This window comes from Aulostomus chinensis, chromosome 18 (genome assembly GCF_037954235.1).
Source record: "Aulostomus chinensis isolate RoL2024-O1b breed Wild chromosome 18, RoL_Achi_v1.0, whole genome shotgun sequence".
NCBI lineage: Eukaryota > Metazoa > Chordata > Actinopteri > Syngnathiformes > Aulostomidae > Aulostomus > Aulostomus chinensis.
In genome coordinates, this window is record NC_141337.1 from 21188151 (window position 1) to 21204898 (window position 16748).

General features: G+C 47.4%; 1 protein-coding gene across 1 annotated transcript; it reads right to left on the reverse strand.

The window, feature by feature from the left end:
- Window positions 1-377: 377 nt before the first annotated feature.
- On the reverse strand, window positions 378-16660 carry nfe2l1a (nfe2 like bZIP transcription factor 1a). The gene is made up of 9 exons (XM_086186043.1): window positions 16500-16660; window positions 13962-14605; window positions 13699-13884; window positions 6389-6538; window positions 5641-5706; window positions 5416-5565; window positions 5221-5314; window positions 3820-4476; window positions 378-3715 (listed from the first exon to the last, which is right to left on the reverse strand). The coding sequence occupies exons 2-9, from the start codon at window positions 14241-14243 to the stop codon at window positions 2730-2732; spliced, it is 2571 nt and encodes an 856-aa protein (XP_086042169.1). The 5' UTR covers window positions 14244-14605; window positions 16500-16660; the 3' UTR covers window positions 378-2729.
- Window positions 16661-16748: the final 88 nt, after the last annotated feature.

The following is a 16748-nucleotide window of genomic DNA, read 5'->3' on the forward strand; positions in this document are numbered from 1 at the left end:
CTAGAGTCAGCGCGCGGTCCTGCTGCCACTGGGCTCTGTTGTGTGTACAGACGCGATCTGAGGGGCACCACGAGTGCACACCAGTCTAGAGGCTGATGAGCAAGGTGCCGCTTTGGTTACACCATAACTCATGAGGGCATCAAGCTGGCAGGCCCCTGGGGGGGCACCCGGGAACCTCAGCCCCACACGCCCAGGAACCCCGGAGAGAAGCATTTGCTCGTCTGTTGATGATCGTGTTCAACTTTTCACGTGTGGAGAATCCAGTGAACGTTCCACTGGTTCAGTGTATTCATCACAAATGTTTTAGAATTCAGTCTTTGAAAGTAATCCAACCCTAACCAGCAAGGACACACGTATAAAAATAGACAAGAAATATATTTATTTTTTTAATATTAAAAAAGGCAGAGTCCCAAGTCCTTGAATACCAGCAAGCACCTTGAGTATCCACAAAGTGTAAAAATCTGACCAATGAGAGCGTTACATCATGCTGGTTTTCCACAGTAAAAAAGTGCACATCGTCGTCATCAAACAGGCAGACAGGATTCTAGTGGCCACGACAGACACATTCATGAAGTATAATACGTACAAATGAGTTCTCACACACCACAGCAGCGTTTCAATGGTTCTGAAAACCCTGGAAACGCCATGGTATTTGAAAGGTTGTTTCCAGGCCTGGAAAATGTTGTGAAAATCTGCTTCAGAAACACCTGCGTACCAGAGAACGTAGAGATGTGTTTTTATGTGTGTCAAAGCATGTAGCGCCTCGCTAATCTTAAGTAAATAAACTCCGGTACATTTTGACATGCTTTTCTTTTTTTTATTCATTTTCTTTTTCACTGATGTTCTAGAGAACGTACGGCCATGAAAATTTTCCTCAACAGCGCTGAAAGTTTGTGGGAAAATCATGGAAATTTTGTGGCAAAGCTGTGTTTGAACTCTGTGCAGGACTCATTTCACCCTCACAAATTTCAATTTAATCCCACAAATTTAACTCTTGATATCCATCGCTTTCCTCTTCTAGTATCTTCTATTCTGTCTCGAAGTCTTTGCAAACCTGCTGACAGTTGCGACCTGATGTCAGGCTTTACCTCGGGTCTGTGAAACAGCCCTGCAGCGTGTCAGAACCGATTTGTGAGTAGGAACTTTTCACTGACATCTAAAGAACAGGCACATAGAGTTGTCTAACAAAACTAAAGCTTCAAGCTCCTGAGGCAACGCCATCTTTGTCTTAAAAATGATGCGTTACAAACTGAAACTGAAGTGGCTTCGTGACCAACCTGCAGGGGAACCAATTCTCTGCTCCGCGTATTCCTGAGAAATTTGCCAAATCTAACCTGCAATTTGGATACAAAAATTAGAAAAATGCTTCCATGCTTTTTTCAGTATCTTTGAAATGTAAATATCATGTGAACTTGTTTTATACAGACAACACTGACATCAATATCTGCATCAGCAAAATCAAAACTGTCCAATAAAGTGCAACCCTAATCAGTGCACGCAACCAAAGGCACACTTTTACAGCTAAAAGGCTTTCAGGCGTGTCAGAAGCCTCACACACACACACAAACGCTGTTGGACTGGCAGCACCGGAGGTGTTGGGAGGGGGGTCAAAGTTCATTGGAGGAAACCTGACCTGGCCAGATGAACAAATCACCAAGGTGTTCAGGAGGAGGAGGGGCTTCCTGTCCAAGTGTCAGGGATATCTGGGGGCAGGTAAGCCTCCCGCATGTTTCCAGTTCATCTCATTTCTCCGTCAAGGATCCTTGGCTCCAAATGGTGGCAGCCATGATCTCGTCAGCAAGTTGAGGTCATGGTAACTCTGTCCCTCCCGTCTCGCTTCACCACTGGTTATTTCGTCTGTCAATGTTGGAAGTTGAATTTTGTCGACATGACCTCTCTTCCCTCAATACATAGCATTTTTTTGTTTCCTCAACATCCACCTCAGGGAGATTTTCCATGACTGATGCCAGATTGTCAGATTCTGCAGCCTGCTTACAAGCTCCCAATCCAGCGAATTCATGTTCTCAGACACTTCAAAGCTCGTCGTCCTTGGAGGAGACAAAGAGCAGCAAGTAATATTTCAAATTTACCAGTGATGTCATATTCTGACATAGCTTATATGGACAAGTTTGTGCAGAGAGCTTTCCGTGACGCCGCCTGTCAGGAGGAGGGGCATTCTTCCCTGGATGGTCAGTTTTCCAGGACCACTTGAAGTTTGCTTTAGCTTCCAGGCGCTCTTCAAAGACAGCCAGCACGCAGCCGAGGTGGCTCAATTACTCCTGCTAGAATTTGAGAATATTTTGCCGCGATGGTGCCTGATGCCTTGGACCTGTGGGGGATTTACAACTTAGGTAAAAAGGTGGCCTGATGTAACAGAGGCCCGACTGGGCACTGGACTAGCATGCTGCAATGCTGGTCCCGGATCGTCCACCTTCTGCTGTTTGAATTCACTTGGCTCAAGCAGGTCAGAACAACCTCACGGATATTTTAGGTTATCGGCCGTATCGTGGTCGTCGCCTCCTCATTAAAAGAAATCTCTTTTCTTCTTGTCTTCTACCCATCCACCAAGTCACCGGACGCTCAGGGTCCTGGTCCCGGAGTGTCTTGGGAATCATAGTATTTTACACCAGATGAGCACTTCCTGCGTCCCGTCAGTCACCACCACATCAGGTTTTGCTTTTACCAGCATGTTCAAATGTGTTAAACATTTTCTTGGATTGTTGCCTTCCTCACTTCTTCTTCCTGTGTTTCTTACTGGTTCTTTCACTTGATCTTGGAAGCCCCGCCCCTTGTTGGTGTGGTACCAATATAACGCTACCGTTCGGCTCAAAGCTAAGCGAATACTGCGTCGTGTCCAACGGCCTTCCCTCCGTATCCCTCAGCCTGGAAAACACATCTTGTTGCAAAATGCTGAGTTGGCGCTTAAAAACCTTAAGATTCCTCAAAGCTTCCTTTTTGTCTCGGAGCAGCTGCGAGCGACGGCGCTGCAGCTCTGACACATCGTCCTCCAGTTCTAGCAGCACACCCATTTTTCTCTTCCTGCAATTCTGGGCAGCTATCTTGTTCTTACCGCGGCGCCGTATGTCCCTGACTAGGATGAGCTGATCCTCGCTAAGTTGGTAGTTGTTGAGCAGCTCGTTGAACTCCTCCACTGGTAGATTCACTATCAGCTCGTTGGAGAAGGGGATCTTCAGGGCTTGAGCTCGCCGTTCATCCCGGCTCCAAAGTTTGGTTCCAGATTTCTGCCTGGGAGAAGAGCGACTGTAAGGTTTACTGTCATGGCGTGGAAAGGATTTGGTGTGTTTGGTAGTCATCTTGCACATGGATGGAGGGGAGCTGGAGGACCGGGGCTGGTTGTACGTGTGATCATGGCCAACATGCTCCAGCCATGGAAAACCGTTAAACAGCTTGTAATCACCACAGTTGAGAGGGAAGAGTTTGTCTTCAGAAAAGTCTCCTCCGACTGCCCCCATCTCCTCCTCTTCCTGCTTGATGGACACCTCCACTTCCATCTCTGAAACAACACCCCCCTCCTCAGCAGATTTGTCATCATCAGAGAAGGGACTTCCCACTGGTGAAACACTCGAGGAAGAGGAGGCTAAGGAAGAGTAGGAGGAAGAAGAGTAAGAGGAGGACTCAGAAGCACATGGAGACGAGGGGCTGTGGCTGAAGTCCAGAGAGAGTCCAGAGTCTGAGTCGGCTTCTTCCTCACTGTCTAGGAAGATGGAACAAGCAAAGGTCAGTTTGACAAACTAGAACTCACACCTCTCATGAGACAAAGGGAACTGGAGGGGAAAGTCTAGTTCTACTCTCAGTTACCTTGCTGGTGGGTTTCTGGTCGACTCTGCTCCCGCTGCTCATCTCTCTCCTCCTCACTGGCCGTATTGTGGCTGAGCTGGCCAGTTTCTACTTCCCCATCAAGGTAGTTCTCCTCCTCTAGCCTGGCCACCTGACTGAACCCATCCTCCAGAACCAGGTCCAACAGTCTAATCTCATCCAGGATGGATGCATCATCCAGGAGGTCAGTAAGCGGGCTAAGAAGACCATCTTCATCTTCCTCACCAGGAAATAAAGTGGGACAAGATGTCAGAAGGTCTTGGGTCACTTCATTCCCCGCCAGAGATGCCATGAAGTTAGAAGGTGTGGTGTGACATGACTGAGGGCTAGCATCACAGTTAGCAAGGGTGTCAGCACAGGAGGCAAACTGGGAACACGGGGAGAGTTCCATGTTATCTACAAGGACTTCTGGGAGCAGATTCAAGGTACTCGAGTTATGTTCCCCGTTTAGTCCCAAGAGAAAGTCTTCTGAAGGATCCTCAGCAAGCAGCCCTCTGTGGTCTGGAACACTGCCTGGTGACGAAGTCTTCAGCGTGTCCCTTGCTTTGGAGGCTGAGCTGTGGTCGTCCAAGTCTGTACTGGGGGTGAGTGGAAGCAAAGGTGCCTGAAACTCTGAATGCCTTTCAGGGCCAACCAGAGCTGGAGCGAGACAAAGGGCATGTATTAAGAAAAGACTGGCGATTTCACTTTGGGTTTGACTTTTCATAGGAGCTTCAGGAAAGACACAGTTCTGCTGTTGTGAGTTTTTAAAAGGTTTCATAAGTACTGCAATAAGTACTGCAACTCCTACGTTTTAATTTTACTCCTTGACAGACCACATGTTCCTTCAACGGGGGGGGGGGGGTCAAGTAAATATACAAAATCTGGGAAATAACCTGGCAAATACAAATTCACCAAGTATGGTCCAACTCAATAAACTTTCTACTGAATCTTGTGGATGTGATGAAGCAATAATTAAGCTGGACCATGTGGTGTTCTGTTGGGCTACCACTTGCTTCCTGTCACAGGTGGAGTCATCATCACCAGGATGTAGTAGGATCATTCTAACCGAGGTTCCCCCAACTCAGCACTATGACCGACCAGAGAAGACCCCACTGCAGTGACCCGGACACAAACCCGCATCTGGCTTCACACCGGCGGACACGGCCAATTCTATTTGTACGGACACCCAAACAAACCGGAGGCAACAAGTGTATCCGAGCCAGCAGCCCCCGTGTTGATAGGGAACTGCAGATTTTTGTGCTACCTGGGCACGCTAAACAGGAATTTGTGTTGAGGATTTTGTTTTACCCCAAGGATGCTGTTCCTAAAGTCAAGAATAAACCATCAACTCAATTTGGAGAAGTAATTTCAGAGTAGAGATGTCCTCCATGAATCCCTTACCTTCCTGCAGGGGAGTCTCCATCAGATGGCCCACTGGGTCAGCGTCTAACCCAGCAGCACCGTCAAATGACGACGCCATGTCAACATCAATGTTCTGGAAACAAATTGATAACAATCTTTTTTAAACTGGTGTCCTCTCATCAGGATTATTTGTGTCCACATTTAAATGCCACCATCTTTCACTCTCCAAGTCACCTCAGGCTCCATCACAGCCAACAGGTCCTGCCAGTGGAGCTCCAGGTCCATGGAGGAGATACTAGTGGGGATAACGGGGGGCAGCAAAGGCTCCCTGCCTGGGGGCTGCTGCTGCTCGAGGCCTCCCCTTCTGTCACCAACATGACATGCCTACAGGTTAAGAAAGCAGGTTGAAGTGCCAGCTGAAGATGGAGGACTAGACAGAATGGACGTCCGGGGCAGTACCTGTTCTTCAGTGAAGGGAAAGTTCTCCTCCAACAGCCTCAAGCACTCCTCGAGTGAAGAGGAGGTCTGAAAACACAAGGAAATAGAAAAACACATGCATGTTACATGTTAGCCAGTTTTCCCTGGGTGTAACATGCACTCTGAGCTACAGCTGCTGCAGTGGGTCATCCATGATGCTGTACTCTGTCACGCTGGCAGCAGGACAGCGTTTAAAGATGAAGCGTCCAGCTCTGATTCCAAGCACAGCAGATGCACCTCAGTTTTCACTAAAGCCTGTCTGGCAGCTTCTGCTGATGACTCTGATATGCTATAACAATATTTTTCACTTTCCTATTTTTTCATTTTTCGGAAATAACCCAAGCTTGGGGCAGATAAGATCCCGTAAGCTGACAGACTACGTTGGCGCCGGCCTGCCACTGAGCTGTTGTCAGGTCACATGAGAAATGAGTGAAGCAGGAAGGATGACAGAAAAAATTCAGTTTAATAAAAATGACCAAACAAAACAGGTACAGACACGGCCAAAGGTGCAAAAGAAAGATTGCCTCTCCACATACACCAACGAGCACACACATACCAGAAAGTGTCTGACATCGAAAACGTTATTAGAACCACATAACAATCCTTCAAACACCTTCTAACGCCCTCCCAGTTTTGTAATATTAATCTGACGCTGATCTAGCATTGTCTTGAGAGGGTAGAACACGTGAGACAGCATTGTACAGTTAGAACTGAATGTTGGCAGTCCTACCTGGTCCAGTTCACTCTGAGTCTGCTCTCTGCCGTTGGCACCATGGTAGGCTCCTCCTCCTCTACCTGCCCACCTGGCCAGGTCTTCCTGCTCCTGCTGCTCTCTCTCATCCAGAGCAGAGCTGTGATTCAGCTCACGATACGCTCCCTCCTGGTAGTACAGACAAAAGTTCAGAATTATTGAGTCAGAAGAGTTCACGTGTGACAGGGTCTAAACCCGCCCCGACACCGGAACAACACACTCATCAAGGAAGTTGAGTGTGTTTTCACACAGGGGGTGAACTAAGGTTTGATCTGCCACCACGAGGTGTTTTCATGTAGTGGTGGCAGAACAGCGTCACGGTTCAGGAGGAAAGCCAAGGAGGTCATGTGATCACCAGCATTGGTTTGTCTGTCAGCTGGAAAACTCACAGTATTGAGGACGGATTTTTATGAATTTTAGACTTTAGTTAGAGGTTGTTGTTTTTTTTAACACTTTCACACTTCAATTTCTATACAAACGTGTGCTAAGCTAAGCATCATGTTTCCACACATTCATACACACTGGAAGAAAAGAATTATCAAGCAACAAACAACAGGGAGAGCAACAACCCAAATCAATCACAATATGATAGGACGTGTCTAAAGAGCAGCAACCCACAACACAGCAGGTGAAGCAGCAACAAGTGCCCAAGCGCACTGTTGTAGTAAATGGACGATACACACGTATGTACATACATATACTGTATATAAATAAAACTTCTCTACCTTAGTATCACTCAAAACACCTCACAATGCGTCCTCATTCACACACACACACACACACACACACTGATGGGGGAGGGTGTCATGCAAGGAGCCAAATAATGCAAGAACAAGCTTGCTAAAGAGGAGACCCTCAACGACCCTTCAGTTACTAGAAAACCACTGCACTGTCCTGTATTACCATGTTGTATATACAGTTTGTACAGTTTTTACCCAGAGACAGACAGGCAGCTTTAGAATAACTCTAACCTTCCCTTGACCCGTCTGGGGGCTTACAGACAAACCCGGAGCCCCTCAGCAGCTGGCCAGCCAGGACACGTATGTGGCTTTAAATAAATAGGAGCCCAGCCTGTGCACGTATCCCTGTCTTCACTGTATAGACGCAACGGAAAGCCCCCTTTCCGAGCGAGCAGTAGATTTCCGGATGGTTTGGCGACGCGGGTACAAGCTTGGTGGTCCTGCCTGGGGCTGTTGGCGAGGATATTGTGAGTTCTGACTGTCCCATGAACAGAGGATGGAGGCAAACATAGCAGGCTAGCAACCACAGCCAGCCAGGAGCGAGGCCCAACTGCTGCACCGGCAAGAAACTAGTCTTGTTGACGTCTTGATCATACGGACGAGTGATGAATTAAAGGAACCCCCCCGAACATGGGCAGAGAAACATGAATGCAGCCCACCAAATAGTTAAAATACTATGAGATGAAGTCAGATCGATGTTTAGTGCAGCATAACAATTATCGTGTTACACTCCCTCATCACACACTTCCAGTATCCTCCCCATGATGGTGTGATTTCATCCATTTAGCCCAGGCTATGCTTGGTGTGAAGGTTGTTGAAGTGGGACAGGTTTTCCAGCACAATTCACTCAAATCTCACGGTCCAGGAGGAGAGGAAACATCTCAGAAATGCTTAACAATAAAGACGTGAGCAACGACACCCCGGCTCATTCTTCCACCCATGGTCTTTTCCTTCTCTTCATTTTACGTGCGCTCAATGATTCCCATCTCCAAGTATCCCAACAACACACCACCACTGCTCACTTACAGCGAAAAACAAATAAACAACTCAACAACTCCATATCCAAATCATTTATTTTGACAGATGTTGAGCATAAAAGTTTTCCGGTCCAGTTTAGTAGTCTTACCAAAGATTAGCAAAGGGGGAAAAGGGGCCGATTGTTAAAGGAATGACAGAACCAACCTGGACCGTTTGTTTTCCCGGGAACATCCATTTTTGGAAGAGAGGATCCTGTCCCACCCAGAGTTCTGGTCACTCCCAGCACCACTAAACATGCAAGTTTTTACAACAAAAGAGTTTAGAGTCTCATCACAGCTCAGGACAGAATGTTATGTAGTGTGAAGACTTGTCTTCTGATGACCCCGACATTCATGTCGTGCCACCAGTTAGCTGCTCGGGTGCGTTTGTTTATCTTCCTCTTTCTACTTGTGTGTGTGTGTGTGTGTGCGTGTGTTGATGCAGTAAACAGGAGGGATTGCAAAACTGAAGAGAGTGAATGTGTGTCAGGACGCAATGGACAAGAGGTTAGGTTTCAAAACAAGCCGCTCCGTCACAAGGACACGGCTTAGCCAAAAAAGTGTTTTATGTGTGTTTGTGGGAATGGATGTGAGTACATGTGGCATTTAATACACGAGGAGAATTCAAAAACACGGAAAACATACAGTCACTTTCAGATTGACGAAGAGTGTGTGTGTGTGTGTGTGTGTGTGTGTCTCTGGCATGTAAATAGATACATTTCAGCCAGCTGTAAATTGACACTGAGCTTGGGCAGCAGCTCCTCATGACACACGGAGGCTCCACGGGTGACGTTTATCTCTCTTCCCTGCTTTCATCAGTTGCCCTTCTTGTTCTCGTTTTGCCTGGATGTCCGTTTGTGTAATCGCTTCGAGAGCAGAGGAAAGAACAGGATCAGATTCCTTGTATGTGTGTGCATGTCCGGCCGAGGAAGCTGCCATATTGATTAGCAAATATCAGGATGGGTTTTTTTGTTGTTTTTTTTAACCATAAAGACTGAAAAATCGCAAAGAATAGCAGCAGAAATTCAGTTTAATTGAAATTACAATTTCAGAGAGAACAAAGTTGCTCAGTCAAAGTACTTGATTGGTTTCAAAACAGCCCAAATCGTGAGATTATTCTGTTTCCTGAATGATCACATAGGAAAAGCTGCATGTTTTTTTATATATTTATCAATTATCAAGGAAACATCCCACTCGATGTAGCATATTAAAGTTAAACAGAGAATAAAGTCTTTTCATACTTTTTGTGTCTAGTGACAGCAGAGCAAGAGGCTTAGAGGACCAGACGGCCTGTGGTCCTCCTACCTTGAAAAGATGTGATTGTACATTCCTTAATATGGATGCTCGGTGTCCACACTGCCCAAATTCACTGGCTCAGATACAGTAAATATAATATGACCCATCGGCCTTAGTTCCCTCCTGATTGCTCAGGTAAACACTGAGCAACATGTCGTAAAGACCAAAGAGTTAGGAGTCACACCGACGGCGGCAGGTGTCAGGTTTCATGTGATTCTTTCTTCATGAAGACGGAATATTTGATTCCAACATCCAGCAGCCTTTACCAGCGGTGCTCTCCGTGACATCGGAGCCGTGCTGCACTGCTGCACGTGACTCTGGTCCAGTCTGCGTGGTCCTGACTGGGCATGCAGGCCAGCGTGTGGCCTATTTATATGTTGTACAGTCTGTTTCTGAGCGCTGCCTGCTTGTGTGTCAGTGTGTGTCCTCTTGTGGTGTGTGCACTTCAGCAGTTTGTTTTCTCACTTGTCAGTATGTCACTTATTGAAGTAAATAAAATGGAGTACATTTATTAGCTGAATTTAATTTTTCAGCTTCACCCTCTATACAGAGACATTTACATGTACACAAATCCACCATAGTGGCGTGCCGCACCAAATGGGTCCCATGTAAACTCGAACAAGCTTCTCTGCCGATCTGTCCAATACGATCGGACCCCCAGTCAGTGTCCACGTCCTCCGGCCTCCAGCAAGCATTAGCGTGGCATGTCATTCCTGTCTTGATTGGCTGGTGGTTGCACCGACAACATTTACAAAGTTCAGATAAAGTGGTTTACACGGCCAAGGAAAACTAACATGCCAATAAATGGTAAAAAATGGTAAATGGACTCAATTTTATAGAGCGCTTTACTACCTTAGCAGCACTCTAAGCTCTTTACAGTGTCCTCTCATTCACCTGTTCACACGCACACACACACACACACTGATGGTGGAGGCTGCCATGCAAGGCACCAACCTACTCATCAGGAGCAATTATGGGTCCAGTATCTTGCTCAAGGACACTTGGACGTGGTCACCGGGGTCGAGGATCGAACCAGCGACCCTTTGGTTGCTAGACGGCCACTCTGCCCCTGAGCCACGCCGCCCACGAATTTATTAGGGCCTGAGCCAGAAGGTACTTCTGGCGAAGACCCTATTATGTTTGCTCGGCAGAGCAACACATTAGCAGCACTAAAAACACTAAAAACACACACTAACCAGTGTCCCAGGCCCCCCCAACACCCATGAGGCAACTGGGTCAGACGGCCCGGAGCCAGTTTTCACATACACACCCATTCAAAACCTGGTATGATACTGTTCTTGCTCTCAATGAGTGCGCGCTATATGCGCATAATCTAATTTGACCCCCTGAACATGCATGAAATTCGCTGAAATTCGGCACAATCGTTCGGTCTGTCTCAACATTCACTAATCAAAAACAAAAACACCACAAAAGTCTATAGCGCCACCTAGGGAGCCACACAAAAAAAAAGATAATTTTTTTTAATTTCGCGCACTATAACTCCTCCCACAAAAGTCTCACAAACATGGGACCAACACCGTTGGACTCGTCTCATCAAGTCGAAAAATTCTTACTCTCTGACCCCTCACCTATCTACAACAGAATGTCCACAAATTGGACAAAACTGTCAAAATCTTGACTTTTTTTACTCCCCGAACAAAATCTATCTTCTCCTAAACCGTAAATGGCAGCGCTTCCAAACTTTCACACATTACTCCCCCAACTGTGCTGATTAAAAGCTGTTAAAGGTTAATATACTACGCGCTCGGTTTGGATTTTATAAGCCGTCAAAGTGGGGGAGACACGTTTCACCTTACAATGGAAGCCTATGGGGAGACGGTGTCCTCTCAGGGTACATACTGTCAAACAAATGCTTCTCACGTCTACACCATCCATCCCACAGCTTTGAAAAACACACCACTGCATTCCTGACAAAAATCCCTACAAAAATATGGTATTTTGTGTTACTTTACACCAACGTATGCCGACTTATTCAGCTTTTACACACTACATTTCTCTTAATCCTCCTCTCTCTCCACTCTAGCACAGATCAAAGACAGAGCAGTGGGGGAGGGGTTCTTAAAGGGCCAGCTCTCAGATCTGCTCTCTCTCTAGCACAGATCAAAGACAGAGCAGTGGGGAGGGGTTCTTAAAGGGCCAGCTCTCAGATCTGCTCTCTCTCTAGCACAGATCAAAGACAGAGCAGTGGGGAGGGGTTCTTAAAGGGCCAGCTCTCAGCTCTGCTCTCACTCTAGCACAGATCAAAGACAGAGCAGTGGGGGAGGGGTTCTTAAAGGGCCAGCTCTCAGCTCTGCTCTCACTCTAGCACAGATCAAAGACAGAGCAGTGGGGAGGGGTTCTTAAAGGGCCAGCTCTCAGCTCTGCTCTCACTCTAGCACAGATCAGAGACAGAGCAGTGGGGGAGGGGTTCTTAAAGGGCCAGCTCTCAGCTCTGCTCTCACTCTAGCACAGATCAAAGACAGAGCAGTGGGGAGGGGTTCTTAAAGGGCCAGCTCTCAGCTCTGCTCTCACTCTAGCACAGATCAAAGACAGAGCAGTGGGGGAGGGGTTCTTAAAGGGCCAGCTCTCAGCTCTGCTCTCCACTCTAGCACAGATCAAAGACAGAGCAGTGGGGAGGGGCTCTTAAAGGGCCGGCTCTCAGCTCTGCAGTCACACTGTGCAGAACACTGAGGCTCGTATCTCCTAAACTACAAGGCCCAGGGATTTGCCGATTACACCGTTGGATTCGGGCCAGTGTCAAGGACGCGGCCATAGGCCGCGCGGGGGCTCAGGCCCTCACAACGCTGCTTGCAGCTTTAATATTTTATTTATATTTCAAAATATCAGCGTATCCCACATGTCCAGGTAAGCAGCAGTTGCCAGGTTACTGAGCTGTGAGCACAATAAGAGACTGACTCCTGTCTCGTGTGTGCGTGTTTACTCAAAGGGTGTAGTCACCCGGGTGTTTCTACCATTTCAACTGTACCATTTATACTCTTCATTTGCCTGCTGAGGTCATCTGTGGCGCGGTGAGGTTTCCTGGTGACTCATCTATTTATGACTCATTATCTCACATGACGTTCAACCCAAAAACACCAACAGAATTCTTTGCCTGAACACGGAGTTATAACTCATTTCTTCTATGGTATTTTAGCTCTAATTGATCATGAAGGGTATATTTTCCCCCACATATTTCAAGTGATAGTGAACTGTTAGTGTTACGACAGAGCTCCAAAAACCATCGCGCGCGCACACACACACACACACACACACGATCTGTTGGTGATCCTAACTCCTAATATTTTTGTTAATCTTTCAGCAAACACGACCTTTGGCAGAGCTTCGTGTGTAGTCAAACTCTTGTAGAACTTATCGCCACATCCGGTTATCTCTTCTCATCTCTCCATCACTTGCTCGCCACCAGCCTTGACACGCGACCGTCTGAATGAGCTAGCTTCACATTCTAGCAATAAAACCTGTCACACTGGCCTCCGTCTGATAGACTTGTTGTGATATTGACAAGGGTCACCGCTGATAACCGATCTGACCAAACGTAACCACGACAACCCTTGAACCCGCAATGATCTTCTGAATAAAGACACGCTCTTGCCAGTGGGTTAGCCTGACCTGGAGCGCAGTCACGCACTGTAACAGCAGTCCCCTCCTGCTTCCCCCTCCCTCACTGGTGCATCCAAAATGACCACTGGAATGTTCACTATCATCAGAAGGTTTAAAAAATTGCATCAAAACCTGGCTTTATGGTTTCCATGCTGACACAGAGCTTTTTGTCTTGAGAACTCTGAGCAGGTTTTCTTTGGGTAGAAAAATGCACATTTCCTGGTAATTAAAACGACTTCTGTAGGCTAGTAATGATGCTTTAGTTAGCGGTTTGCAATCGGTTAATTAAGGCTGGGACCAGGTAGCACCTGTAGCATAGCGTGGCTGCATGGGGGGCTGCACCAGGGCCCATACCGAGGGATTCTTTCCCCTGATCAACTGTTCGCCTTTGGCCGTTGTCCCTCACACGTGATTGTTCATGAACAGTGATGGGGATGAACTGGTTGGCGGGTTCGCCACCATGATGTAGGGGAGGATGAGGATGTAAAGGGGACACTAGTTTTAATGCCAGGTATAAAATGGGGGCTTTTTATTTTCATCTAACTCTTTCTGGAAAGCAAATGCGTGCACACAAATTCTGGCAAACATTCTAAGACATGAATGAATAAACCAACTGAACCTCTCTATCATCTGGCTGCTCCTCCTCTTCCTCAGCTCTACCTGTGGGCTCCACAGGTGGGCCAGCTGGCTCTCGATGTACCACCAAAGGAACTCTGGACAGTATGGAGGGCTGTTCTGGATGGGCCCCCGACAGAGACTCCGGCTCCCGCTGGACCAACCATGTCTCCAGCTCTGCATGAGGAACCTGGAAGAAAGTCGTGAAACATCTCAAAATTTGATGGCCGTTTCTCCTCAGGTGTACCTGCTCTCCAGCGGGCCTACCTGTAGTCTGTCCAGAGAGCGCACCCAGCCCAGCAGTCTTCGAGTAGTGAAGAACCCATCCAGGTCTACACTCTTTGGGTGCAGGCCCTGGCCGTCCTCTAAGCGGTTGCGGAGGTTGTGGAATTGTGTCTGAGTCAGAGCTGAAGTTGGACCCAGGATCATCTCATGCCAAGAGGGGGGCAAGTACGGCTCCAGGCCCACGTCCACTCTCACACCACACAGGCTCAGCAGGATGGCCAGCTGGATGAGGCCCTCCGTGAAGTACTTCTTCAGGTACAGCATGACCTGACCGCATGTGAGGAGCTCAGCAGCTGTCAGGTTTCAGGTCTGGTCACCACCACGGGAGGTGCCTCTTCCACTGTAGTCTAACAGCACTATAGCGTCTCACAATATTTAAGAACAAGTCTTCGTCCTGGACCTCAGGGGCCGATGTTAAACTGCTCCAAGTAGTTTTTCTAAAACCAGTTTGGAAATTCTTTCCTTTTAAGACAGACCGTTAAATATAGAGTCAGTTGGATCTAGTAGAGGAGACGAATACAAGTGGGTTAAATTGCAGCTTCTAGTCTGCACCACGGATCCACCCAGCTGCTCGGGCAGATCCTCGGAGGGGGAGAGCTTCCTGGTCCTCCTGAAGGGTTTCCTCCCTGTGAATAAAGAGATCCACTTCAGCACAGAGGACAGACTGCGGAGGCCACACAGTAGACAAGTCCACACAAACGGTGTACATCAGATACGTATGTGTGCATGCGTGACGTGCCATCAACCCTCACTCAGACCCCCCCCCCCCCAGTTCAGTAGCATCACCAATGAGCGTTTGAATAAACGAACCCCTGAATCTGAACATGATAATAATTTTGGGGTGAGACGTCCCCACTGGTTTGTGGCCTCCTGTTTGGCATTTAGACTTTCATCATCAAACCAACTTCACACTGAGCTGCTCCTCCCAGTCAGACGTCTCAATGTTCACACACACACACACACACACACACACACACACACACACACACAGGTACCGTTCACATTTGAACTACTATCAGCATTGGAACAGGACATGGATGGCAACACTAGCTTGTACATGTATGAGCAATAATCATGACTGGCTGTGGTATAAGGTGCTTATTTCACTGTCGGGCCAGGAACACAATCATAGAATCAGCTGCATAAAGATGTGTCAATAATGACAAATGTGACTTGATGAGCGAGTGTGCAATGTGTTCTGTACTACAGATGTGTTCTGTACTACAGATGTGTTCTGTACTACAGATGTGTTCATACTCTATGATACTATTCATAAATACGTGAAGTTGAGCTAAAAGTCAAATCGACAACATTTGTTGTCTTCTTGCGGTCAAAAAGGACTCAGTCTGGTTTGATGTTTCTAAGTAGTAAAGTTTCTAGTATCTCCAAATCCTGTGTTGAACTCTTTTAGTGAACCTTTTTCCAATTTACCACAATCATTTTTATATTACTTCCTTGAATTTGGGGTCAAGACCTCACTTACAAGACACTATACCTTATTGAATTATTAAAATTGAAAGGACTCAAATTTGACCCCAGGCAGCGCAAGAAGGTTAAATTAATTTACGTCTCTCCTCATATCTCGTCACTAAGGAGACACACATCTCATGAATAGTTTTGGTTGCGCCTCTGAAGCTCTTTATGGGCTGGACGCTCAGAGAGGAGAGGCCTGCTGTCCACAGATGCTAATCTTAACGGCTTCCCAGTTATCCACCATCATCTGTCATTGTCAGCGTGCTGCAGCCTCTGGGGGCAGCTGCTGGGGGTTGGCCAGACCAGATAAGATACGCCACTCAGAAACTTTGTCCCACTTCCTGTGAGCTTTGGCAACCACCTGCCTGCTCCACAGTTTCTGATTTAGTCACTGCAGCCACATGATGTAACTGCTGGTGTTTGTCTGGAAAAACCCTCCAGTCTGGTCCCTCCCAGGCCCCCACCGGCTCCTATGGTAACCTGTTTACACAGGCTTCAGTGGAGCAGCTGACTTTTTAAAGGCGTTTAACAGTGAAAGCACCAGGATGCAGTAAACAACCTATAGCCAATGTTGCTATTTTTAGAGTGGAGGCAGGGACTGTAACACCAAGAGGTCATCTGCCTTTGACTTGTTCACCGATTCATCACTAAAACGTTGCTTAGGCTTCTGAATCACTGTTGTTGTTGTTGTTGTTGTTGTTGTTCCATGCTCTCATTCTTCTTATGCTGAGTTCCTGTCAGTGTGGTTGCTTCCGCAAATCTGTGCGCAACAATGTTGTGCAGTCGCTGAACTGGAGTCCCAGTCTGGTCCCCCACCAGACCAGACTGGGACCAACTCGCTGCGGTTTGAGTTAACGTCAAACTGGCGCGACTGGTGGAACAACCACTGACCTGATGGTAACTCTACGGCGCCGTGAAGGAGGAAACTCAGGCAAACGCAGTCATTTACGGGAGTAAACAGGGAAGTTCCACACATACCCTAACGAGTGTTGTCATGATCCAGCCGCGCAGCAAGCTGGGTGTGAGGAGCGGTTCTAGCGAGCTTACCGGAGGCGTCTCAGCGGCGTGGATGCTCGTTCTCTCCCGGCTTCTGTTCCTTCTCTTCTGAGCTGCACCGGCCGGCGGTGGAGCTTTTAAACCACACCCCGCGATGACGTAGCACACCAACCTTTCCCTTGGAAAACAAACTTCACGAACACGCGAGAACCAAAAACTGTGTGACGCAATCAGTGTAGCGCTGGCGTTTATGTGTTGGCTGGACGTGAGAGTGGACTTGAAGACATTCAGAGCTACGGA